Source organism: Lethenteron reissneri, chromosome 24 (assembly GCF_015708825.2).
Source record: "Lethenteron reissneri isolate LAM-NWPU_2019-01 chromosome 24, ASM1570882v1, whole genome shotgun sequence".
Lineage (NCBI taxonomy): Eukaryota > Metazoa > Chordata > Hyperoartia > Petromyzontiformes > Petromyzontidae > Lethenteron > Lethenteron reissneri.
In genome coordinates this window covers 8,470,000-8,497,504 of record NC_083802.1, presented here as the reverse complement: position 1 = coordinate 8,497,504, position 27,505 = coordinate 8,470,000, and the positions used below count along the sequence as shown (strand labels likewise).

At 47.2% G+C, this 27,505-nt stretch overlaps 1 protein-coding gene across 8 annotated transcripts in view; it reads right to left on the bottom strand.

Annotated features, from left to right (window-relative positions):
• LOC133346502 (receptor-type tyrosine-protein phosphatase delta-like) overlaps positions 1-27,505 on the bottom strand; it is a 225,848-nt gene that overhangs the window by 14,544 nt on the left and 183,799 nt on the right. For 6 of the 8 annotated variants that reach the window (XM_061558121.1, XM_061558119.1, XM_061558122.1 and 3 more), the window contains 13 exons: positions 19,922-20,050; positions 18,117-18,271; positions 14,738-14,825; positions 13,250-13,492; positions 11,159-11,310; positions 10,702-10,713; positions 9,865-9,977; positions 8,678-8,775; positions 6,406-6,529; positions 5,611-5,786; positions 3,785-3,904; positions 2,836-2,996; positions 777-867 (listed from right to left, as the gene is read on the bottom strand). In XM_061558121.1, the coding sequence (XP_061414105.1) occupies positions 777-867; positions 2,836-2,996; positions 3,785-3,904; positions 5,611-5,786; positions 6,406-6,529; positions 8,678-8,775; positions 9,865-9,977; positions 10,702-10,713; positions 11,159-11,310; positions 13,250-13,492; positions 14,738-14,825; positions 18,117-18,271; positions 19,922-20,050 (1,662 nt within the window). The remainder of the gene's footprint in view (positions 1-776; positions 868-2,835; positions 2,997-3,784; positions 3,905-5,610; positions 5,787-6,405; positions 6,530-8,677; positions 8,776-9,864; positions 9,978-10,701; positions 10,714-11,158; positions 11,311-13,249; positions 13,493-14,737; positions 14,826-18,116; positions 18,272-19,921; positions 20,051-27,505) is intronic. The other 2 variants (XM_061558125.1, XM_061558127.1) reach the window with 1 other exon arrangement.

Genomic DNA, 27,505 nt, shown 5'->3' with positions numbered 1-27,505 from the left:
ATACAGCCTTATAGACCGTTGGAGCAAGTGCTGTTAGTGAGTGCTTATGAAGGTCCACATGACGCACAAGATGGTGGTGTGGCTAGCGCCGAGCCTGGCCACCTTTCTCTCCCAAGTATTAAGGCTGAGCAAATTTACGGGAGGCCCAGGACCGGCTCTTATATCACGAGCCACTGAAGCGAGCCGCGGCTGTAAACTAACCCCGGGTCACTGGGTTCATAGCATGGTGCACTATCCACTCTCCACACATATATCTCGATACACACACACACACAAGTTTCAAGCAAAAGGGGTCGTCACAGTTATTGCTGTTGATTTTGCAAGTCTACACCCATCCTCCAACAGCAGACCCCAACATCTGGTGTTAGTCCTTTGGTCGCTGATCTCCGGATGCCATTCGAATGCCTGTCTAGTTGTTAAACTGTCCCTCCTCCAGCAATTGTGTGCAACATTTACCTGTCATGTCCTATTCTGAATTTCCAAGTTGATTACCCACTCTTGCCAAGAAATTCCTAGAATACCAGACAAAGCACTTGTGCTAAAATGGCAGTTTTTTTTTTGGTATAGTTACTTGTTGAAAGTCCGGCAGGAACGCAGACGTTATGCCTGCGTTGTAGTTGCGTTCACGTTGTGCTAATATTGTAGTTGTGCTATAGTTTAATTGTAGATGTGTTGTAGTTTAGATTGTTTAGTTATGCTGTAGTCGTGCTGTACATCTGTTCTAGTTGTGCTGTAGTCATGCTGTAATTTGTGCTGTGGTCGTGCCGTTGCCGTACCTGTCCATACACATCGACCGTGTGTTCGTGCTTCACCCTCTCGAGCGCAGCGTCGATGACGATGAGGCAGCCCGTGCGACCCACACCCGCACTGTGGGACAGCAAATAGAGAAGAGGTCGAGAGGATTGAATGAGAGATCAAGAGGGAGAAGTCAGGGAGTAAGCAGTGAAGGTGTGAGAGGTCAGCAGCTGAGCGATCTGCGGTTAGAGGATTGCGTGTTTGCTGCTTGCAACTGTTGCCTTGTGACCGTTACTGTGTGATTGTTGTGCGGTTGTGTCCATTTCACATGACTGTGTGGCCAGTACGGCCCATCAGCATCATCCCTCTGGGATTGATAACACATTCTTGCGGAGGGAGCTGGTAGGAACGCTGGGTTGCTCGGTCAATGGCCAGGGTCAACGGCGGCGTGGTGTATTCCGCAAATATGCCCGACTGTGAGGGCGGGCACAAGCCAGTGTGAGTAGGTTAAACGTTGAGTTTTATAAGGGCACCACGGGGTGACCAGCCCCTCCCCAACCAGCCCCACCCCTCCCACCCCCCACCCAGCCCCTCCCCACCCAGCCCCTCCCCATCCTCCCCACCCAGCCCCTCCCCATTCCTCCCCACCCAGCCCCTCCCTCCCCACCCAGCCCCTCCCTGCACGACGGACAGACGGACACAATAATCCCCTGTGGGCTGGTGTAACCAGGAGGTTCCTACCAGTATGAGTAGCACTGCTGCGTGGGAAGTCAAAAGTGGTTGTGCTTTCAGAACACTGAACCCCGTCATTACAATGAGAGACTTTCATCACTGGCTCAAGGCCAGTAGCAGAGATGAGCTCTGCCCTATGCTTATTTGTCCAGGGAGACTTTGTTGTATGCCTTTTGCATGATTATTATTGTTGTATGATATCACTGTGTTGCATTACTGCAGCTCTGGTGTTGTTGTAATGTTGTCAGCGCTATCTCAATACGAAGTGGGGCCCCTGTGCAGATGGGGAAAGAGTGCCCCCCACGTCACAGGTATAGAGATGTGCAGAAAACGAGAGAGAGAGACGTGGAGACAGCCATAGACATGCACAGAGTGAGTGCATGCAATACACTTTTGGATTTATATACCATCTAAAATATCGTCACATCTCACTCAGCGCAAAAACAGTGGGATGTGCACCATGGGGAGAATGAATAAGTAAATACTGTATGGCTTTCCTTTACATGAAAGCAAAGACAAAGAAAACAACATGCATGGAGACAGTCACAGAAAGATACACTGAAAGACAGAGACAAACATAGAGACACTGAATAAGACACAGAGAGACAAACAGAACATTTTGGAGGGCCCCTATGAAACTGAAGGCCTTATGCACATGTGTAAATGTCCACGGACGGCTGTTGGACAGTGCTTGTTGTTGTTATTTTGTGATTAACGTGTTTTGTTGTTGTGTAACTGTTATTCTTTTGTTGCGGTGATTGTAGTTGAGCTATTGTTATTGTTGTTGTGGTTTGGTGATTGCTATTGGGTTATTGTGTTGTTGTGACTGTGAATGTTGTGGGAATGTTGTTGTGGTGTGATTGCTGCTGTGTTGTTGTTATTGTGACTGTCGCATTCAATTATTACAAAACTATTTAAATGTTACCAGGTAAGGCCCACTGAGCTATGTAGCTCTTTTTCAGAAGCGACCTGGCCACAAATGATAGCTCAACGAAGTGGCTTATGATGTGGAAATTTATAGCCAGCAAATGATCTTAAACACATGTTTCTAAATGTGGAGGGGAAACCCGGAGGACACGGAGAAAAATCAATGTGACCACGGGGGTAGACATGTTAACTCCAAATATACAGGCGTCAGGGCACGGGATCGAACCCACGACCTCCTGCAAACTAGGCAAGGCATCTTGCCACCGTGGCACTCCACATCATGCTGTTGTATGATTGTGGCATTGTTGTATCGTGGTGGTGTCATTGTTGTATCGTGGTGGTGTTATTGCTGTATCTTGGTGTTGTGGTAGTATCTTGTTGTGGTTGTATATTGGTGTTGTTGTTGTTGTATCGTCGTAGTGTTGTTGTTGTGATCGCTGCCTGCAGTGCACGATGAGGGGGCCCCCGTCAGCGGAGCTCCCCCACGCGGCGCGCACGCGGCGCAGGAAAGCGAGCACGGGGGTCGGGAACTCGGGAACGCCGTGGTCCGGCCACGCCGTGAACTGAAATTGCCGCACGTCCCGGCGCTCCGTACAGCCAGACTACAACAACAAGAATTACACGACAACCATTATGTAACAACCGTACAACTGCAGAACCTAACAACATCCCAGATCTGTAGCATTGAGAGTCAAGGGGAAGTGGGGGGTAATGTGCAAATCATTTGGTTTGAGTAAACACTGCATCAGGGGTTTCGAACTCGCCATCACCATTAAGGTCTTGACCATTTCCCCACCAGAGATCGAATTCTCCTCACTGCCAACATCAGTGATGAATATCAGAACCAGTCCTGGGTCTCACCTAGGTTGGTGTGGATCGGCCTTACCTAGGCCTTCAACGAGTACCTGGTGCGGTATGTAAAACATCACCACTGGTGAGACAAAGGTGACCGGGTGTAAAGCTGGTCACATCACCCCCTCGAGCTACGTGTTTGACCTTTGTAGGTGCTTGCAAGCAGTACTTGCCTCCAGAGTCTGTTAAGGCTATAGGGGGATCTTTTTCGTTGTACACTCATGTGTGTACAGGTAGTCCCTGACTTACGATGGTCTGACTTACGATATTTCGATCTTACGATGGCGATAGCTATATTACAAAATTGTAAAATATTTTATAATTCGCGCGGCAGGCAAACGCAGCAGTGTACGAGGTACGATACTGTACGTTGGGACGCTGCCGGGATCTACTGTACACATCTCCCGCCTTGTGTGATGCCTCACTCTCACCAGCGGTCGATGGAGTTAAGTTGTCACGGTGTTAGCGCGACTTACGATGGGGTCGTTGTAACGCATCTCCATCGTAAGTTGGGGACTACCTGTATGTGTGTGCATACCCGCGTGAGAGTGAAGGAGCGTGTGCTGTATGTTGCCAGCTCCACTGTGTCCGTGAGCGTGACTTGCACGAGCCCATATGACTCGGAGCCCCGGTTGGGCCAGTACTGATCACACTTCACCTGCACAGGGAGAATGGAGAGACAGACATCGAAATGTACAAGGGTGTTGAATGAAGACACAGGAAGACACAGATATATAAGCATTACACAACTGCATAGATACGAGAGTGGGAATTTGCCTATTTATGCACGTATGTAATGAGTGTACATAGTATGTACATTAGTGTGTATTAGAGTACATATGCCACATGTGCATTGCCGGCCTTCAAGAGTGCTCGCTGACAGAACTTGCCCCAACAGTCTCTTAAGGCTATACGGGGGATCTTTGTCTTGGTATGCCACGACATCAAACCAAATGGGAAAAATCCGAGGAAGCATAGACCTCCCATTACAACAAGCCATGCTCAACGAGCTCATCTGAGATTTGGCAATATGGGATCACCGCACGAGACGGCTGGATGAAGCTGGCCCAACTGGAGACCGCTAGCGAACACCATGGAGTTCTGCCGAGGCTCCCAATAAAAGCCTCATCGAAGGCCCCACTACTGCTCCACGTGGCTTTGATTTGATAAGAACACTGTGGTGGCTCCCATCATCGACTGCTTCCGAAGAGCAACTGGTCGTTGCTGTGCACACCTCTTCCACCAGTGGGACATTATAGGTGACCCCGCAGTGTGACTGCGGCCACTCGAGCCAAACAATGGATCATGTCGCCAACAACTGCATTCTACGTCGACTCTCTGACGGACCGAGCAGTATTGGTCATGCTTCTCCAGAAGCCATCACTTGGCTCACAAACTTAAACCTGAACGTATAATAGACACATTTGCCATACTCTAGAAGAAGGGTACATAGTTACAGGTGAAATTGATAATTGCTGGCTTTTTTGTCACTGAAAGGAAATATCTTGAAGTGTTGGCTGACTGATCTTCAGGAAATAGAGTGAATGCTGATCAGCCAATTGGATGAAGTACATGTTGTATATATGAACCTTATGGCAGGACCCCGGGGTCCCGAATAATCGGAAGTCAAAATCGTAATTAATGAATTTATTTTTGGCGACTCCGTCCCATCACCACCAAGCGCGGATTATTTTGTTGTCATGTCGCCCAAGCGCAATGCGGACGAATGCGCAAAAAAAATAATTTCAACTTTGATTAGCGAATCGTGTAGAGCTCGTCGAGAGGAAAAGATTGCCGTATCGTTTGCCTTCAACAGACATAAAATGACGTCGCAACGCAGTTTATGCGAGAGCCGGGGGCTTATGGGACCCCGGGGTCCCGCCATAAGGTTCATATGTGGAAATACAGTGCGATAGTGCTATACCACAGCATTTACTGAGGTTGTGGACGTTAGCATAGTATATGCCATTGTAGCAGTATACATGCATATCCGTTGACGTATATGGGTATGCCTGTGTGCCAAGTCTCGGTGACAGTTCTCTGCGGCTGAATTGGCACCTGGCTACTGGCATCTAAGGGCGCCACAGTGACGAGATGTTAACTGCCTCGCCTGTTATACAGGTCGTGGGTGCGATCACGACCCTCACACCCGTGGTGGTGAGTTTTTTTCTTGGTCCTCCGGTTTTTCCCTCCACACTTAGAAACATGCGTTTAGAGTATTTGGCTGTTAGAAAAATTTCCACATCATAAGCCACCTCGTTGAGCTATCATTTGTGGCCAGGTAGCTTCTGAAAAAGAGATACATAGCTCAGCGAGCCTTATCTGCTAAGATATATATTTTTAATAGGGTAGTTTAATAGATACCCGTGAACGCTCCTCCAGCTTTGTCATCATGACGATGGTGGAACTCCGCTGCTCCCACACCATCCTCCAGAAGTCGGCGACCGTGTCCGCGAGCGGGCCCTGTGATGCTATGTACGCGTTGTGCCTCCGGTAGCCGTCAATGTAATTGGCGTTGATGTAGTCACTGCCTGGGACACCTGTGAGCGTGTGCGTTGACGGAGGTGGTGGCAAAAGAGCGGTTGTTATGAGCGGCATTACCGGCAGCAGGAGCAACATCACCACTGAAGCTATCCGCATCATCAGCCATGGTGGAATAAGCAACAATAACAACACTCACTCAGAAACTATTATCATTAAAATCATGAGCAGTATCACCATTAACCTCAATGTCAATTGGAGCCAAAGCAGCAGTTACAACAGTAACTAAAACAAAATATTATCAATAGCAACAGTAGTAGCATCAGCATCACCATCCTTATTGTAATCAACATGTCATCATCATCACCACCATCATCATGAACATTGGTACCACAAATGATACATTTATTATTATTATCATCAATATCAGTAGCAGCAGTATCAACACTAAGATCATCTTCATTGCCATCAACACAATCATCATCATTCACAGCACAAGCAACATTTTACATGAACACACCAACTTGACTGTTACATCAAAAGCTAACGAGTGAATTATTGAGAGAATACGTGAGGGTGAGTGTGCACGTTGTAGTGTACCAGTGTGTGTGCATTTGTGTGTTAGTAAGATTGTGTTGGCGAATAGTGGGTGAGTGATTGCGCGAGCATGTCACCCACCGTCGATGGTGTGCAAAATGACGCGCGAGTGGTCGTAGGCGACCACGTTCGCGTATCGGTTCTTGTGTTTGTTGATCTCCAAGTTGGAGTGGTCCCACGTAAACTGCTGACCTGGGTCTATAGACTAAAGATACAAGAACGCATACGTATGAATAAACATACAAAGACAAAGACACACACACATATTCATGCAAATTCTGATACGAAAGAAAAGCACGTAAATACGACACACACAAACATATAACCCATGCCAACTGCATTTAGGTTTTCTGGCCATGATCTCACCGAGAACACAGCGGTGGTTATCATTAACACATTAGAGTTCAGCAGTACTCTTGCATTGTGTCTCACATGCTTGCCACTGCACACAAAAGTTTCGAACCCGACCCCGACGCCTGCTGTATATTTGCATGTTCTCTCTCCCGGTGGTCGCGTGCATTTTTCTTTGGGGTCCTCTGGGTTTCCCCTCCACATTTATAACAACACGCATTCAGAGTAGTTGGCTGCTATACATTTCCACGTGATTATCCACTTCGTTGAGCTATCATTTGTGGCCAGGTCGCTTTGAAAAAGAGCTATATAGCTCGGCAGGGGCTTACCTGATAAAATAAAATTACTTTGGGAGAGGTTTTTCTTTTCTATATATACTTTTGTCTCAATAAGTTCACACCTATTTATAAAGGATAGTACTATACATGTATATATGTATGCATTAATGTGTGTTTGTGTGCAGCATGTACAATTTGCAGCATGTACAGTGTGTGTGTGTGCAGGATGCATAGGTCCACTCAACCTTAAATGAGCTATTTAAGTTAGTGAGCCTTATCTGGTAAAATATAAATAGTTTAATTCTAGATTTGAAGTTTTCGTGACTGCAAGGATCCATACTCTTTGGTTTTATCGGTAAAGTCACGTAGGTTAAAAGAAAATGAAAACAAATAAATCACGACGTTTTGGAGGCAACACAAGCTTCCGTCTTCAGGTGGAACCGTCACTTGACACAGTAATTTTGCTGTGACGGTTCCACCTGAAGACGGAAGCTTGTGTTGCCTCCAAAACGTCCTGATTTAATTGATTTGTTTTCTTTTAACCTACTTGACTTTACCGAAAAAAAATAAGAGTATAAATAGCTTAATTTTAGAGTTTAGTTGAAGAGAGCTTACAGGAAATAACGATAGTCCACGATGGCGCCTGTTTAATCGTATGCCAACAGGGCCCACAACACGATCACACCAGGTTACAACTCAGCCGACTGATAGAGCCACCTCGCCATCTCTCAGCGCCTCCGATGCGGCTCTGCAAGTTAAAATTCACGTGCCCAGCATGTGTGTTCCCGTTGGAAGCGGAGCAGCCTAACGTACAGCCCGTCTGCTCAAAGCCTATGGCGACCCAGTGTCACCCATGCCGCTATTATACAATCCGAGTCACATCTACGTTGCACCTACGCCATCCCCACACACTCATAACTAGAGGGCACGATCATATTAACGATTTGTCACGAACATAACCACACCTATTACACTTACATAGCATCGAAATCTTATTCACATGGCAAAACGTGCATACACAGAGACACACACAATACACATATCACACAGATATATACAAATATTATCTGTATATCCGTGTAGAATCTTGGGGCAATTTCTGTTAATGAACACTGATTAAGCACATATAAGTAGATACAGGACACATAAACTCTATATACAGTATAATTATGGTTGTAAGTGCTATGCATTATTACATCCAGACTGAAATATGAAGCTATCACATAATTGGTTAATGTTTTGGTCAGTGCTGGAATTAGTCAGAGTTAGAGGCAGTACAGTATTACGGTTCAGACTTTGTGTTAAATGCCTTGCGCTATTGTTAGGGCCAGTGCTCGTGTGAGAGGGCTAGTGTCAGGAGTGTCAGTGTCATTGCTAGCTCTAAGGTAGATCTAGTCTTCTTGGTTCTTTCGGTAAAGTCACGTAGAAGGGAATAAAATAATAAAAATAAAACATAATAAATGACGCTGTCTTCCCGACAAACCTGTTCTTCACCTGAGGACGGCTGCTTGCGTTGTGGCCGAAACGTCCGTGAGAATTATTGTAGTATGTTTTATTTTTATTATTTTATTACTTCCCTTCTACGTGACTTTACCTAAAGAACCAAGAATATGAATCCCTGCAGTCACGGAAGCTTTAAATCGAGGTAGATCTAGTGTTCGGGTCAACGTCGGGAGTCGAGTCAGTCAACGTTTTATAGACCGGTGATATCTCGCCCTCCTCACCTCATACTCCTGTGAGAAGAGCATGTTGTCATTGGCCTTCAGTCGCTCCACGTGACCCGCAAATTCTGACACTGGGATAGGCGGATGCATCTCCATGCCTGGCACAGGGCCCCAGCAGAAGAGAAAAATACTCCATTCATGCGAATGCTCTTCTAAAATCTGTACACGAATCTCTTTATATCTATATACATACATACGTAAAAAGCCTAAATGCCAGTCAATTACAAGCATCAATTTTGACAGGGAATTCAAATCTACGGAGATATACATGCACGTCATCGCATTCGCTGCTTGTTGCAGAGGTTCACAGTTTGAATCCAGCGGCTGTCCTGCTTGTTAGTGGTTGTAATCATCATAATCATACCCACAATGTAGTTCGCAAGAGTCGGCCATTGCTGAGGCCGGCATCAGGGTCCAAAAATCACCTGCAAATTATTCATGTGCAAACTTAACATTCATTGCCCCCGACTGGCAGATTTATGGTCAAGGTAACTCTTGCAAAAATACTACCCTGGTCTTTGAGTTCTCACCTGGTTAAACAAGTGAAACTTGAAATAAAAATAGGACATCATTCACCATTGATGTTGATTGCAAATCGAAATCAGGTGACCGGGTTTGTAGGGACAGTGTCAAACTCTGTTCTAGCACACATCCCCCTGCCACCAAATCATAAACCTTCAACTATATGCAAAAAAGGGGCATCTTGCTACGTGCAAAAGGGCTCTTCATCTTACTCTGAACTATTAGTTTGCCTGTAAATGGATGTGGATATATATTGCGAATAGCATGAATCTACATCCAGATTAATCAAATTCAAATCTGTAGACATGAATATAATTAACCCATCAGCACCAACATTCAGGAGGTGGAGAAGCGAAACTCAGAACAATGAGAGGTGCATCGTGTTAATAAAACGCAAGTGAGTTGGCATAGTAGGATGTGCAAGTAGTACATCTGCTAGTCACTTAGGTCAGCCAACCCATGATACTACGGTCTATCCTGTAACCAGCTCGCAATCCTCTGCCACTCCACAAGAACTCACAGTTGCCCTACGGTGTCACAGGCGCCGTGTTATCATCACTACCTCTTAGTGGTGTGTGGCGCCTAGTACGTTTGTACATATGTACTCGTACACAAGTATTACGTGTGTGCAATTATAATCACGTGTGTAAATGCGTGTACTGTACCGGGGGTCTGGTGGTTAAGCCGACGCATTTGAACTGGGTCGGCACTGCCGCTGTGCCCTGTGTCTTTGCTGGGTGCCGGGAGGCAGCCCTTAACCTCAGCCTCCCGCTTAGACCTGGAACAAGTCACACATCGTCATCTTAGTATCCCTAGATTATATAAGCAGTGCCACATTAAATGCAATTGAATTGCTCGTCTGCATAAGCAATGGGATCAATAATAATTTTTATTGCTCGGCTGCATAACCCATTAATTGGTGTGCTTACAGTTGAAGTTATAGTCTTGCAAATCAAATTACAATAGATGTAAAAAAAAACTGATGAATAACACTGGATTGCTACTGTAGATACTGTGTAAAGGTAGTTACATTGATAGCCAAGATAAGCATTCTTCAAGTGTAGTTCGAACCAATAGACCAAACAAGGGGGCTATACATTTCTCGTTGCGTATGTTGGTTAGAGTGGAAAAGTGGACGTTGAACTGCAAGTGACATGACCACTGAGTTGGTAGAAAAGACAACGGAATGTTTTACATAGCTGAATCTTTCTAGACGTTAGAGAGGTAAGCGGTGCTGCCTAAATTAATAAGCGAATGATATGGCTTAAATTGGACCGGTGTAAGAAATATTTAAAATAAATGTGAGACTCCAGTAAGTGAGCTGCATGCTAGAACATAAATGGCAGTTGAGTTGCTTGATCAAATCCAGCGATGCAACGACCACATTTCTAGAGCCAGAGAAGCAGTGTGTTGATATAACTGCATTGATAGATCAGGTAGGGAAGTGGTACATTTGATGACAGTTGAATTTTCAAAGTAGATAGATGTGAAGAGGTTGTTACCTGTCTGGCTTGCTGAAAGCAAAGAAAGACATAGACGCATAGTCAGACAGAACTGCTTGCTATGGTGATGATTGTGCAAATGTGGGTGATGGTGATTTCCATATACAGGGAGAAAATACAATTGGAGATGCTGTTGGTGATGATAGTGGTGCTAATAATTAAGATAGGAATTAAGCGATAACGCTGACTATGGTGATGATCATTTTGATGACGGTGATGATCAAAATGAGGTTGATGGTGATTATAACAATGGTGTTGTGACGAGGAATGATAAGAGTGATAATGGTGGTGGTGATATTGATGTCACCTCCTGTAAGGATAATGGCGATGTCAATTCTGACGGTGATAGGGGTGATGCTGTCACTGATAATGGTGAGGGTGTGATCATGATCATGGTGTTGACCAGCAATGATTGATGGTGGTGGTAGTATGTTTAATACAATAACGGTCATGTCACCTCTTGTAGAGAAGGATGGCGATAACGATGACAATTATGATGATGGTCGCTAGCACGGGTCCCACCACCCATACAAGTCCCTCGTCCTCGCCAATCACAGGCTGTGCCTCCAGAAGAACAGGTGGGGAGCACGGGCTGCTCACATACACGCTCTGTACACACACACACACACGTACAAATGCAGAAATATACTTAAGAGTATAAAACATATACTTCAATTCATATATATATATGCCCCGACAATAATTTACCAAGATGTAAAAGTATACCAAATGTATGAATAAATTAACAGACATCGAAATTATGGCAAAATATGCTCCCGACATCGTGATGTGAGAGACAAATGCAAAGGTATGTAACAATAACAGACGTAAGGTGATTGGTTAAATTGGTATTGTGAGTGAGGAACGAAATGTCTCCTAGAGATCGCAGCCAGCAAAGAGATGTAGCTCATGGACCCTTTTTCAAAAAGAATGGACCATAAGAAATGGACATGGGAGGAGCCCAAATAAAGAAATCTGAAATGTAATTGACTTGATTTTCAAGGATAAACCCCAGAGAGTCAGAGGTGTTTCCATCTTCAACAATATTTAACAGAGGAAGTGAGGGACAAGGAACACTTCAACACTGTGAACAAGAAGAGTAAAACTAATTACAGGAAAAAAAACAAGCTCGTTAATGTAGAAAATCTAGTTCAGGCGGTATTAGAGTTTAAACTGATTAATCAACAGATTGCCATCCCTCAAGAAGCAAAACTATTCAATGGATGTAACACCGTTGAATTAATGAAATTACTAATATTGTACTGGGCTGTGTATTGAATGTGGTGGGCAAAGTAAAGAGAAAACAGGCAATCTGCAACTATGAAAAGCATGTTTTGAAAAAGAAAAGTATAAAATGCCAAACAAAACAGTGGATACACAGAGTCATGTAAAACCATGAGGAAAATAAATTAGAGCATCCAACAACAAACATGATTGAACATGCCATGAAGAGTAGTGGGAGCATGAACGCAGCCAAGAGGTTGATGTTTGGAAGATCACAAAGAGGAGCCCCCTTAGAGAGCAATACAGAACAATAATGCACAGAGACAGAACCATAAAACAATTGAGACAGCAAGCACATTCACTCACTTGTGCTTAACGCAGACTTGATTCCTTGCAAAAGGTATATATTGGGTGTTTGAACATCTTAACACCTGTTCTATTGCCAGAAAGGGTAAAACCTATTTTTAATAATCACACCAGCCAGCTTTGCCACTAAACGACGTTGTTCTCAATCTAGTCACAACCCTTGTGACAGGCTATGTGCAATGTGAGGCCACGTGAATCACACAGTCACAGTCTCACACAGACTGCTGGGGCATGACCTGTTAGCAAACACCTATAAAGGCCAAATGGCACATGAGGGGATGTTGTGGCTCAAACCATGCCCAGCCTCCTCTGTCGTCCTAGTGGTGATGTTTAGACACTGCACTAGATACTCACAAAGCTGTGTCAAACTCGGGGAGGCCCAGGACTGGTTCAGATATTTGTCACCCATATTGGCTGTGAGCAGGATTTGAACTCGGGTTGCCGGGTTCATAATGCAGCATGCTAACGACTCCACTACCGCTCCCTACATGCCAAAGGTCCCCTATTTTATCTTTAACTGACTGTTGGGACAAGTGCTACTAGCGAGCACCTATGAAGGCCGGCATAACACATGAGGGGGTGGGTGGCCAACATCACGCCCGGCGGCCCTTGTTTCCCTTGTGGCCATGTTTACACACTACTTCAGGTACTCATTTGAGGCTGAGTCGACCTAGGGGAGGCCCAAGACCAGATAATCATCACTGGTGTTGGCCATGAACGGGCATTGAACCAGTGCGCCACCACTCCATTTCCAGAGTACACACGCGTTGACGCGCGCGCATGCTTGCATGGACATGCGCGTGTGTATGTACGTTGAACTTATTTTGCACCGAAAAAGCCGAGCGTGCTGTTCGGAGGTGCGGGGGAAGGACAACAAACTGAATACAAAAAGCAGTTCTAAAGAGACAAGTTTCCAATCCAGTGCGCTTCCTAATATGGGAAGGGCGTGTGTACACACCGCCTGCTGTGCAGGTGCGTGCAGCAGGGCCAGCACGCACACTCGGTAAGCGAGCCCTGGCTGCAGGCGCCGACTGTGCCCGTCTCCAATCGGGAACGTGGGCGGGAGATGCTCCAACCGCGCCACCACAAATGGCCGCTCGAGGCGTTCCATGTGCGCCGCCACGAACAGGTGCTCGCTGGCGCGCAGAGACATCCGCTGCTGCCGCGTGAGGTGCAGGCTGGTGGCCTCCATGTCCAGGATCTAAGGCGTGCACGAGCACATGTTAAACGTAGAGCACACACGTGTATATCCGTAGAGATATAAAAACACACGTATAGGTGAATAGGCAGGCAAACGTATAAAGTAGATGCACAGTATACTGTACATACATGAATGTACAGACATAGACATATTACTAGTGTCCATTAAATAAACCCATTGAGACACGTGAAACACTGCCTCTTTTTCAAAATGATAACCTGGGTCACATCAATTCATTTTAAGTACACAACGATGTACTACTGCACGAAAGAGATACACAATAAAAAAGTGTAATGAATGAAGGTTAAACTTTTATAAATGTTCAACTATGAGTGTCTAGTGTGAGTTCCCTTCACATAATGCATTCCATTTCTATAATCCCTTCAGATATCATTAAATAATTTTCCCCTGAAAATTTTGGCTGGAGCTCGTAGATCAACACATGTATGCCATGCACAAACCTAGCACTAGATGGCAGACATATCACATAATTAGCAAATGGGCTCCTTTACGTAAATGCAGGGTGTAGGGGCAAGTGGAATACGTTTTGGCTGCATCGTGGAAATGTTAAAAACTTGGTGGAGAAAGTTGCAGTCAGGACGGGAACATGTTTGTGATGACAATAGCAGTTGTGGGCCTGCAAACCATTACATTTTACTGATGTTAAGCGGTTGATTTTTCATAGAGGTAACCATTTGTAGGAAATGGCATAGACTGATGAGCATTAGAAGTGGTGTTTCAGCATGGTAATGCACACCTACACACTGCATATGCAACAATGGACTTGTTTCGAAAGCTTGAATGGGATATTCCGTAAGATCCGACTTACAGCCCAGACTGATTCCCTTATGAAATCTATCTGCTCTGACCTGTGAAAGAAGCTCTATATGGTAGGTCCTCCAACAGTAATGATTTTTTTCCGTATACGTGAAGGGCCAATTGCATTGCCGTCTACGACAGATGCCAGATAAGAGAGCGCTCCGTATGGTAAAGTGCCAAATAACAGAACTTTTGCTGTACATGTATACACACGGGACACAAATGCATAACAAACAACAATCTTAGTTAATCACACAGCTGTTATCAGTGGTGTCCGCTTCATGTTTCTACCAGGGCAATTACGACTCCCCTGACAGACACCCAGAACTTGAACAAAGGATCTCAGCAGTGCCATCTGTCTCTAACACGACCACGATGAGCCAATAGAGCACTCAGACAATGGAGTAGAAAATAAAGCGGCTTCACCTCTTCAAAGTCCATGTTGTTTGGGGAAACCCAGGCAATGGGCTGCTCTTCCAGGTTGTAAAGAGGCACCACCACAATGAGGTACATGCTGCACACAAGACAAGACAAAGATCCCCCATATAGCCTTAACAGACTTTTGTGGCAAGTGCTGTTAGCGAGTACCTATGAAGGCAGGCACGGCGCACGAGGGGGTAGGTGGCCAGCACCATGCCTGACCGCATTTGCCTCCCCAGTGGCGATGTTACACACTGCACCAGGTACTCATTTGTCCTTGATAAATAGGTGTGAGGCCATTAAGACAAAAGTTTATATTGGAACAGATACCTATACAAAACGACGAAACTATTTTTATTTTTAGATTTAAAGCTTTCGTGACTGCAGGGATTCATCTTCTTGGTTCTTTCGGTAAAGTCACGTAGAAGGAAAATAATAAAAATAAAACATAATAAAATAATAAAAATAAAACATAATAAAATAATGAAAATAAAACATAATAAAATAATATAATATTTTACCAGGTAAGGCCCTCTGAGCTATTTTGCTCTTTTTCAGAAGCGACCTAGCCACGAATGAAAGCTCAACAAAGCGGTTTATCATGTGGAAATTTCTATCACGCATATAAACATTTTAATCAAACTTTACATGCACATTGCTTTAATTGGTCTAAAAGAATACAGTCCAAACTCCCCCAGGGTATCCAGACACAGAGAACAATACCTTCATATTCTTTGGGTCTTTTGGTAAAGTCACGTAGATAGGTTCAAAGAAAATAACAAAAAACTACGACGTTTCGATCGCAACACAAGCGGTCGTCATCAGGAAAAGGGGGTTAGCCTCTAAAGGCAAACTGTTTATAAAGGTTTAAAATGGGCGTAGCCCAAGTGTCAGCAGCATGGGCGGGGCAGCTAATGTTAATGTAAGTGATGGTCCACGCCGGCGCTCGTGGTGGGTTTCCACCAATTAAAGGGCTGCCAGGCCAAAAATGAGCATGTAAATGTAAGATCGGAGAGCGGCAGAGGTTGCAATCGGGTACCCGATACCCGCACCCTACCCGATACCCGGCCGGGTACGGGTAGCCGGGTATCGGGTAGGGTACGGGTACCCGTGTGCGACCCTGGTGCGGCCGGGTACGGGTAAGGAATCAAAACCCGTTTGCGACCTCTGGAGAGTGGCCTCCTCCACGGCAAGCGCGCTGAGGTGGCTATGTTAATGTTTAGAGATTAGCATGTTAATGTAAGATCACAGAGCCGCCACCATCTCTGGGTCGGCGCGCGAAAATGGTTGTTAGTGTGAGTAATTTAACCTGTTAATATAAAAGCGGAGAGCCGAAAATAACATCGGAAGGTGGTAGGATGGGAACATCACAGCCAGTTATGACTTAGACTGGTAGATAACGCCCTTCCAATGATTGCTAAGTTTGTACCCATCTTCTCGGTTAAAATTGTGTTTATGTCTGTATATATGGATGGCGTTATGAACGAATCTTTGTTGATTGCCTTACTGGTTAACAAAGGAACAGATAAACCATCAGTTAAAGATGATGCACAGAATTATGTAAAAATATATATTGACTGTAGGGCTGCATTATGGGAAGGGGCTGGTTACAAACATCCGAATGCATGACCCTCCTGAGTCTCAAGACTCGACGATGCTTTGCTGGGTAAATTAATGATGTGATATGATACAGGGAGCAGCAGAGTAATGCCATCTTTAAACTAAGCCTGGTGTGCTAAGAAAGTTGGCTATTAGGTGAAATAATTCACCGAAATATTTGTATTTTGTTGCATTTCTGCAATAGCTTTAGAAAAACTTGGTATCCCTGCAAACTTTTTCCAGATATACAAAGTGTTTATCTCTAATAGAATGCAGCCCACATCATATTCACGCAGACTACGAAAAAATAAAGATAATGTTGTTACATGTTAGCACCACCTACACCAAGCTCACTAAATAAAGAGCAAGTTCACTGGTATAGTTTAATAATTACTATTTTGGTGTTGGGAAGTGTAAATGATGTGTCTTGACTCTGCAAGCACTAGTACCTCCACCTGTATGTATGTTTAACTTCTTTCGCACCGCACACTGCCAACTGTGCTAATCGGTGGTGCGGGGGGCTAATCTGAGGTGCGGGGAAATAATTGTGGTTATCTAACTACCACGGGAGGAGGTAGTGAAAACATCTGGTTTGAAAATGGTTGTCATTCAGCTGTTGAACGGTGACTCAAGTGGATTAATCTATTTAATTAATAAATATATTATTCAATGCATTTCCACCACTCACTCACACACACCGCCTGAAACATACAAGTCACCACTTGCTTCAAAGTGATGGTGATGTCACCACAGCGCTATACTGTGCGCCCTTTAAGGCAATGTGGACTCAAATACAACACTCTTTCATGCACATATCTTGTCTCACACACAAAGACAAAGAACCCCCTACCACGATAGCCTTGACAGACTATTAGGGCAGGTTCTGTTAGCCAGCACCTATGATGGCCGACACGGTACACAAGGGAGTGGGTGGTCAGGCACCACGCCCGACCACCTTTGTCTCCCCAGTGACAATGTTTACACACCACACCAAGTACTCATTTGAGGCTGAGACGACCTAGGGGAAGCCCAGGACCGGTTCAGAAAATAGTCATTAGAGTTGGCCATGAGTGGGAATCGAACTTGGGTCACTGGTTTTATAGCGCAGCGGTTAGTACGCTGCGCTTCGAACCCGGTGACCCGCACTCACACACACACACAACAACAACCGCCATTCGCCACTAAGTGGCGGTAACGTCACCACGGCGCTTGTGCGAGATTATGTGCACGTTAAGGCGACGTGAAGTGTTGAACGCCCGCTGGCAGGTCACGCGGCTGACCCAGGTGCCATGGGTCGACTGAGATGACTGGCGGATGCACCAATTGTGCCCCCTACTGCGTCAGTAGGGGGCACACACACTCACGCTGTCATATACATCGGAGCTCCCTCACACATTATCTCTCTCACACACACTCTTACATTTACACATACACAGCTTATTCACACATTCTCTCACACACACGTAAAAAGACAGACTTCTAGGGCAAGTGCTGTTTGCGAGCACATTTGTAGCCCGGAGCGGCACACGAGGGGGTAGGTGGCCAGCACCACGCACGGCCGCCTTTGTCTCTCCAGTGGTGCTGTTTTCACCCCGCACCAGGTATATATTTGAGGCTGAGTCGACACAGGGAAGGCCCAGGACAGGTTCAGATAATATCATCGTCTCTCACAACAACAACCGCCATTCGCCACTAAGTGGCGGTGACGTCACCACGACGCTTGTGCCAGGCCACACACACACACATACACAGCTATCTCCAGCCCTCATGGCCCGCACTCACTGACCGGACCCTGAGGTCTCCCAGCAGCTGTGGCAGGGGCACAAGGGTGGGCTCGAGTCCGTGTTCCCTCATATCCCCATCCGCGTCTCCTCCCGTTTCTCCAATTAGCTCCCCAGGCTCAGACCAATGTACTTGGGGCACCGTGCGAACACTCACCACCTGCACACACAAACAAAGACAAAGACCCCCGATAAAGCCTCTAATGGACTGTTCGGGAAAGCGGTCACCTATGAGGCCCAGCATGGCACATGCAGGGGTGGGTGTTCAACACCACGCTTGGCCGCCTTTGTCTCCCCAGTGCAGATATTTTTCAAATTGAGTCGACCACTGATTTTGGTTGTGAGCAAGAATCAATCTCGGGTGGCTGGGTTCGTAGTGCAGTATGCTAAATACTACACTACTGCTCCCTACCTGCACACACATGCAAAATGTGTCCTGTTTAGCACAATATGTGCGTGGGGGTTATGCTGCTGTTGAGTAGCTGTTAAGGCTGGGACAGCATACAATGGGGTTATGACCTTGAGGAGGTCTAGAACATGTTTAGATACCATCCTGATTTGAAGCTTTCGTGACTGCAGGAATCCATACTCTTTGGTTATTTCGGTAACGTCACGTAGGTATAAAAATAAAATAAAACAAATCACGACGTTTCAATCGCAACACAAGCAATCTTCATCAGGTGGAACAACCACGGCAAGAAGATGCTAAAGTAGGCGAGAGAGCTGCCGTGGCAAGAGATGATATAGATCAGAGAGGGGGGAGGCACGGGGGGAGAGAGAGAGAGGGGGGGGGGTAAGGGAAGGGGGGGGCTGTGTGAGCGCTAGGGGAAGAGGACGTGAGGCTGGGGGGGCAAGGGGCTAGAAGTGGGAAGCTGAGTGTGGGACACGGGGGGGGGGGATGTACTAGTAAACGGCAGGTAGGAAGGAAACAACCACAACCAGTTAAGGCATTACCTGGTTAATAACATCCTTCCAATGATTGTTCAATTCGTATCTATCTTCTCGGTTGAAGTTATGTCTATGTTTATATATCTGGATGGCTTCATGAACAAACCTTCGATGGTTGCCCGAAGGTTATTAACCAGGTAATGCCTTAACTGGTTGTGGTTGTTTCCATCGTACCTGCCGTTTACTAGAACATTTCACCCCCCCCGTGTTCCACACTCAGCTTCCCACTTCTAGCCCCGCACACTTCCCCCCCCAGCCTCACGTCCTCTCCCCCTAGCGCTCACGCAGCCCCCCTCTTCCCTTACCCCCCCCCTCTCTCCCCCCTTGCCTCCCCCTCTCTGACCTATATAACCTCTTGCCACGGCAGCTCTCTCGCCTACTTCAGCGTTTTCTTGCCGTGGTTGTTCCACCTGATAAAGATTGCTTGTGTTGCGATCGAAACGTTGTGATTTGTTTTATTTTATTTCTACCTACGTGACTTTACCGAAAGAACCAAAGAGTATGTTTAGATACAGCTTGGCACTGATGTCATGTTACCAGTGGCAAGCAGTATCTGAACAACAACTGTGCCACTGCTCCCATATGCATATATACATACACACCATTACTGTAAAGATGACAGATTTAGCCACAAGACCACCTCACACACCGAGCTGACCTTAGTATGCTAACAGCACATTATATATGGCTAAATGGGAATTATTTCTAGCTTACAACGGTATGTGTGTTTTGGGTCTCTTTCCCCATTCTTCTCTTATCCCTCTCTATTTCGCTTCTATTTTCCTCCCTCCTCTCTCCTCCTACCCTCTTCCTCTTTCTCTCTTCTGCCTTTTTATCTCCCCCCCCTCCCCCCCGACGGTACCTGCAGGAGGCCCCCATTGGGACCTGCGTTGAGCATGAATGAGTAGAGTGAATCAGCCTCCAGCCCGACTACGAGCTGGTGGCTCTTCATTGCATCCACTTCCATGTTGTGGCCACCCCTGTACACGATCTACACACATACACATGTGGAGGGCAGAGGTGGGGGCAGATAAAGGCAAAGGTCACACAAGACTCAGGGCTCTTCTGTTGAGACAGCCACGCTCCTGTGAAAGTAAATACCCTGCCACCGTCGGCATTAACACTGCCCTGAAAACCGGCTGGGTGGCACTGTCTTCAAAGTAAAATACTCAATTCACAATCATAAGCTGACGTATTTGTCAAATTTCAGTCGGGGGTAGACTCGGCCCATCGTGTTTATCATCACTGCCATCGTCATTTTTAATCAAGACGGGAAGTTAGGCACCTTTTGTCTGCGCCTACTGACCACTCCTGGCCTTCACATGGGTCGAGGTGGCTTGTGTGCTGAGAATGTGCAGCTGTACCACCCTGACTCTCCATAATAATTGCCTATACCTCACTGCGACACCTGATGTTTACTTTTTATAAATGTTCTAAAATCACCTGACTTAAATGGCCATGCTGCCCCCTGACTAGGCGCGCCACGATGTATCATTTAATCCGTGAATTTGATTCGCATACGTTCATGATGCATGCATAAAATCGTACATGCAATTACTCAATTGCTTACTATGCAAATTGCATGCTGATACATTAGGCTAATAAAACAGACACAAGTCACAAACAAATAAGAAACAATATCCAGTACACGAGATGGTAAAAGCAATCACAAATACATTATGTAACTGAATCACAACTCTAAATGTTGACGATTAATCGAATTGCAGGGTGCTGACTCGTTACATACATAGCCCTGACTCTTGCCTGACCTCCTCTCCCTGTCCCTGCTCCTTATCGCTGCTGCTGCTGCTGCTACTGCCACCCGTCATCTGTCTTTGGCCTCTCCTGTCCTTGGTTCCCCCAAGGCTCATTGGTGCTGGGCCCTGGCACCCAGGACCCCCCTGAGACTCATCGGTGCTGAGCCATGGCAACCTGCAGCACCTCTGAGTCTTCCCTGAATTGTATTGATGTTGTCTTCAGACATTGTTACATTTGGACACAATATTCAAATGATTACATCGTTGTCCGTCAAGTGTTTTTAAAATAACTAACAACATTGTATGTGCCACCTAGAGAGAGACTGGCTCCTGTCATCGAAATGTAGAATTTTCACCACTGGATCAGGGCTGTAAACAGAGAGAAACACAGAACTTCTTTTTTAAGCAGGGCTTCAATTTAAATATATTATGTTGTAAGGCACTGATAATGCAGACACAGTAAAGTATTTTGTCGACTGTGATGCTACACTCATAATACGGTGATAAGTTGTTTAGTGTGGTGTGTCGTATAGTGTTAAAATGAAGTGCAGTGTTCGATGCAAATATGTAGTACTAGCGGGAAGTACCCGGCGTTGCCCGGGCGAAAAGAGATTTCAAAACTCCTCTTAAAAAAATAACATATACATACACAAATATAGAAAAGTGTAATGTAAGTAAAAAGTATGTGTGTATGAATTTTACGTAGTTTAGGAGAATACAATATAAACTGTAATACTAAATAAGGAATGGAACTGTGAACCCAAAAGATGGAGCACATAATAAAGCAGTGTGGTCTCCGTCTCTTCAATGGAGGAATAACAGGCCCGCATGAGCTCTCTCCAGAAGCCGTTTTGGTGGCAGCAGACCTCAACATTGACATTTAGCTCCCCAAAAGTGGCATAGGCAAGAAGACAAACAGAAACATTTATTTAATAGTAGTAAACATTTATTTAGTGCCTTTTTTTCAGCTTCCAGTTTAATTTATTAGGTACATATATAGGTCTGTGAGCCGTGCAGCTCTTGACTGGGGTGCAACAGCAACAGACAAAAACATGAGAAGAGAACATATAAAAGTGACGACGCACCACAGAAACATCCAGGAAAAGCCATCAAAATCTTCCAGAAAAAAACAGCGTATATCAACGCTGCGTGCAAAAATCGCAGTGGGATGCAATTAAAAGAATAACAACCATAAGACAATTGAGATGAAAGTTACGAGGCTAACTGTGTACTTGAATAAACAAAAATGGCTTAAGCATACGTTTTAGAAATCAGCAAAAGAAAGCTAGAGATAGATTGTAACAGTGTGCATAGGAACTGCAATTCAAATTTAAGAGCAAACGATATAAATAACGTGTACGACCATACTTTGCTGACATAGCTGGCAGCATGAGTCACTCCATAACAGCAGGAGTATCAGCAGGAGTATCTAAATTTTCCAATGCACCTTTAAAGATCAGCACACTATAATCAAAACTAAAGGTCATACTTTATTGGTATGATATGCCTTTGTCTTTTATTGAATGCGATGAGTCATACGTATGTAATGCGGGCGTAAATGGGCGGGGCGGATATGACGATCCGAGAGGGAGGAGTCAGGGTGACGTGGGGGAGAAGTTATAGCGGGGAGACAGGAAGCTATCTGGGTCAGTCGGGGGAGTGAAGGGTGGTGAACACGTTGGGTGGTCGCCGTGCCTCAGCCTGGTGGCTGAGGGGCTCATGACGGCGCCAGCCAGCGGGGTGGAAGAGAGAGTGGAGGATTGAGGTTGGAGATGGCGAGATAGCCACAGAGGCCACGAAGGGCTGAGGTAGGAAGTGGCGAGATAGCCACAGAGGCCACGAAGGGCTGAGGTAGGAAGTGGCGAGATAGCCACAGAGGCCACGAAGGGCTGAGGTAGGAAATGGCGAGATAGCCATAGAGGCCACGGAGGGCTGACGTTGGGAGGTGGCGAGATCGCCACGCACGGAGGAACAGGGAGCAGCGATGGAGCTGCTGTGGGAGCAGCCAGAGGGCTGCACCAAGAGCCTGCAGCGGAACTGCAGGAGCGTGGAAGGCTACGGGAGCGAAGGCAGATGTGGGGCTGCCAGGGAGAGAGTCTCAGGAGGAGTGCCGTGTGGGAAGGAGAACGCGAACCCCAAATAAAGGACACGGAGTCAGCGAGAAGCGTCTGAGTCCTTTTATTACACTGGAGTCAGAAGTGAAACGGCATCTCAAAACAACTGAGAGAAAGAAAAAAAAAAAAGAATATTCCTGCTACATCATCCGACGACGACGACCTTCCTCAGACGGTGGACCTGCCTGCGATGGAAGAGGAGATCCGTTCTGGAACGAGTACGGGTCCGGGTGAGCAAGGTGTCGCCGCGTCGGTGGACCTGTCAGCCGGAGGACGCCAACTTACGATGGAGACAGATGGCGATGCAGATGGGGACCTTGAAAATCGTGCTGGCGCAACTGTGTGATTTCACCACGCCGAGGACGACGACGGGGAGGCCCGGTGGTGATCGGCAGGCCTATGCCTTTCCTGCGCTGCCAGCGCCATTGCCACGTGGCACGAAGACGCCATCTTGGGCGTGGCAGGGGAAAAACGGCGGGAAGCCGCCATCTTGTCTTCACCGCGGCGGGAGGACGCCGCCATCTTCAACATCGCGGCGGAGAGGCAGCCTTGCGCTGCCATCTGGAGGTGCCGCGGGGTGAGCAGCCTGCTGTGAGCTGCTGTTTTTCGAGGGGGTGCTGCGAGGAGAAGACGCCGATGCTGCAGCTGCTGGGGCGGGAGCTTCCCGTCCTGGCTCGGGTGCGTGACAACGGAGCCAGTCAAGTCGCCGAACGAGTTCTGCGAGGCGTCTCAAGTTGCCACCCTGCCGTCCTCTTCTTGCTGCAGCCCCGGGCGAGTCATAACGATACGCACCCGGCCTTAACACACACCTCACTCATCTTTCGAGGGCCGGGGGGGCTATTTTGGTTTTCTCTTATGACTCGATTGTGCGGAGCGCGGTTCGGACTGTGTGTATGTGTGTGTAATAACGATGAACGCGCTATCTGCTTGTTGCTTGGTGTCAATATAAGTGTGTGCGTGTGTTGAGAATGGACGGAGAGTCGGCTGTATTTGCTGAGTGTCAAATTGTGTGTGTGCGCTGCTGCGTGGAGTTGTTATCTTGATGGTGAAGTTAATTATTAACTTGGGAGCGTCGGGTATCTTGCGCTGTATTATTTGTGGGTTACCTTGTGCGATGGGCTTAATTGGAAAAAAAAAATATCTTTTTTTTGGTGTATTGTGCTGCGAAGTGCTGTGTGCGATGCGATTGTTGCAAGAGAGAGAATAATTGTGTTGTTGCTGCAAAGTTACGACAGGATTAATGGTGTGTTGGTTGCCTGCAGATCTGCTTGCTATTGTGCTTAAATGTACGCGTGTGATCGCGATATGCTGATTGCATGTGCTGTTATACCGTTCTGTATGGTTATGGGGTGCGATGCAGTGGTTGACTATTGGAATTGAGATTGTTATTATATTGCGCGTACCTGTTGGAAATTGGTAACAAATTCGAGGGGGACCCAAATATTTGGTTGTATGGTTGTTGTGCACACGAGATTGCGTGTATATTATAGGGGTAATTGAGCTTTTTGAGAATGAGGGTGCGCGATGACGCCGTTGTGGGTGGCTTAGATGTTAATGCTAATGGGATCGTAAATGGGCGCCAAGTGGCGTCGCGTATTCGGTTGATCGCATGCAGCCACGAGTTGCTTTGCGAGTTGGGTTGTGTAACCAATGTGGTTGGTAAAATATTGGTTAAAAATTCCCCCATATGACTGCTGCGCGCAGCAAGCTGGGGCTGTGCGTCTATCGTTGTTGGGGTTGTTACAATAAGACGGGGGATGCATTTTGTGACCCCCAGCATAGGGAAGCTGGGGTGCACGAATGGAGAAAACTGGCCACGTGTTCGCACGTTGGGCCGCCATTTTGCGCGCACGCGGGGTATGGCGACGATGCGCTTTGCGGAAAGGGCCGCCATTTTGAGTGCGCGCGAGAGATTGCGCGAACGCGCTGGGCGAAGGGGGACGCCATTTTGAGCGCGCGGGAAAAACCGGGGTGGGGCAAATATTCCATCTGTTATGCCTGCCATTGTTGATTGGGTGATGCACGAGTTGTGGTCACATCGGCCTATGGCTGATGGCTGACCTGACAGCCCGGAAGCGAAACCTCCGTGGTATGTCTTAAACTAATGGGCCATGTGCTCATATGGCTCGGGGAGTCATGGTTCAGTTGTGCGGGGGCAGACTGAACCTGGTGTGCCGGGGGCTCACGGGATCTGGGTTAGGGTGTTAATGTCTCTATAAGAGAACATTGCCCCGTGGGGGGAGTACAGGGGGTCTGGCATTGCTGGGGGATGAACCTTCCCTGGGCTATAAAGCATCGGACTATACGAGGCTGGTGTGTGTCCATCTCTGATGGGATAGTAAGGGAGGAGCGTGGCCGAGTTGCTGCTCATCCCCGAAATTGCACTAGCTGAGAGTATGGTCAGTGGATGTTGCTGTGGGTTGACGACCACGGTGGGGGTTAGGGCGAGTTAAACGTTACCGCTGGGGAGCGTGGCTCTCTCCACGCGAGGGTGTGCGATTAGGTGTTTTGTTGGGTTGCTGAGAGTGACCGTGGGTACATGCTGTGTACGTGCGATGTCTGTGCTGGTCCTCAAGGGAGGACTGCTGGTGGGTAAGAGCAGGAAATTTTGTTGTTGTTGTTGTCACGTGTAAATAATATTGTTGTTAAAATGTAAATACTGGGGCATCCATTGCGTTATTTTGGGTATTTATGGGGAGTTTTTTTTAAGCGGGCTGGATTTACATCATCTCCACTACCCTGAGGCCGGGTGGCTGTCGTGTACGACATGCGGATGTGCGTTGTTGTGCTGTGCCTCAGGGGATTGGATTCTCCTTCTCGTCACAGATTCTTCAGCTCCCGTCGCACTGGGTGTTACCTGGTGTGCTAGCTGGATGAGGACTTGAAGGAGCAATTGAGCGCCGTTCGTCATTCTGCTCTACCACTTGCTCTTTGACGTTGGACTTGAGCCGAGCGGATGGAACTGCAACATGGACACGCACTAAAACATCACATTTCTGGGTTGTGCGCGTTGGCCGTTCTTGCGTGTCAGTTGCCGTTTTTGTTCATTGTGCCATTCTTATTCTTGTTGATGTTGCGCGGAGGACAGGCCGGTGTTCTGTTCCAGTTCCTGATACCTCCCCTTTCGTTGCTTGTGTTGTTGTTGTTATAATCTCCGTTGTGTCTGGGGGACTCCTGATTGTGATGCCTTCGCCCGCATTATTTTGTTCTGTTTCAGCCGAGGACGGCTGGGATTTTCTCTACGGGGGAGGGTAGTGTAATGCGGGCGTAAATGGGCGGGGCGGATATGACGATCCGAGAGGGAGGAGTCAGGGTGACGTGGGGGAGAAGTTATAGCGGGGAGACAGGAAGCTATCTGGGTCAGTCGGGGGAGTGAAGGGTGGTGAACACGTTGGGTGGTCGCCGTGCCTCAGCCTGGTGGCTGAGGGGCTCATGACGGCGCCAGCCAGCGGGGTGGAAGAGAGAGTGGAGGATTGAGGTTGGAGATGGCGAGATAGCCACAGAGGCCACGAAGGGCTGAGGTAGGAAGTGGCGAGATAGCCACAGAGGCCACGAAGGGCTGAGGTAGGAAGTGGCGAGATAGCCACAGAGGCCACGAAGGGCTGAGGTAGGAAATGGCGAGATAGCCATAGAGGCCACGGAGGGCTGACGTTGGGAGGTGGCGAGATCGCCACGCACGGAGGAACAGGGAGCAGCGATGGAGCTGCTGTGGGAGCAGCCAGAGGGCTGCACCAAGAGCCTGCAGCGGAACTGCAGGAGCGTGGAAGGCTACGGGAGCGAAGGCAGATGTGGGGCTGCCAGGGAGAGAGTCTCAGGAGGAGTGCCGTGTGGGAAGGAGAACGCGAACCCCAAATAAAGGACACGGAGTCAGCGAGAAGCGTCTGAGTCCTTTTATTACACGTATATGGTTAATGGCAGAAAAACACGTATTTATTTGTACTGTAGTATTTATTACTGTAGTATTAATGAGTACTGCAGTAAGGCACTTCACAAAACACAGGCGGTATAACATTTGTAATAAGAAAATGGGGGAAATGGGGAGAAGGGAGGTAGGGCAGCTAAGATCGGAGGCGAAAGAACAACAGCGCGCGGGCGGTGGCGCAAACAAAAGCTGCCAGCCAAATCACGGACAGGACACTTGACAGCCACAGGAGGCAGGCAGGAGATGTGGGGATAGGGCGATGAGATGTGGGACGGCGAGGAAGGCGCGCTGCGTGAGCGCCATCGTCAACAGCCACCGGCAGGCAGGCCGCCGAAATGGTGGCCGGCAGGCGCAGGTGAAGGCAGGACACCCGGGGAAGGAAGCGAAGTGCAGGCCGCACAGGGCGGCGAGGTGTGGACGCGGCTCAGCGGGCATCCGCCGACAGCAGAACTACCCCTCAGCAGGCGTGGAGTGAAGCAGCACACGTGTGCGGGGAGTGGTGCCCCCAACCCAAGCAAGAGCCTCTCCAAAGTAATGAAACACAAAAGAGGGCCTCTTCCAAATAATTCAAGTGGCACTTGCAGCTGACCCGCACCTCCCTATCAAAGAGCCTCTTTCTGGTCTTGCCTGCTAGTGCAAAGTAATGTAAATGT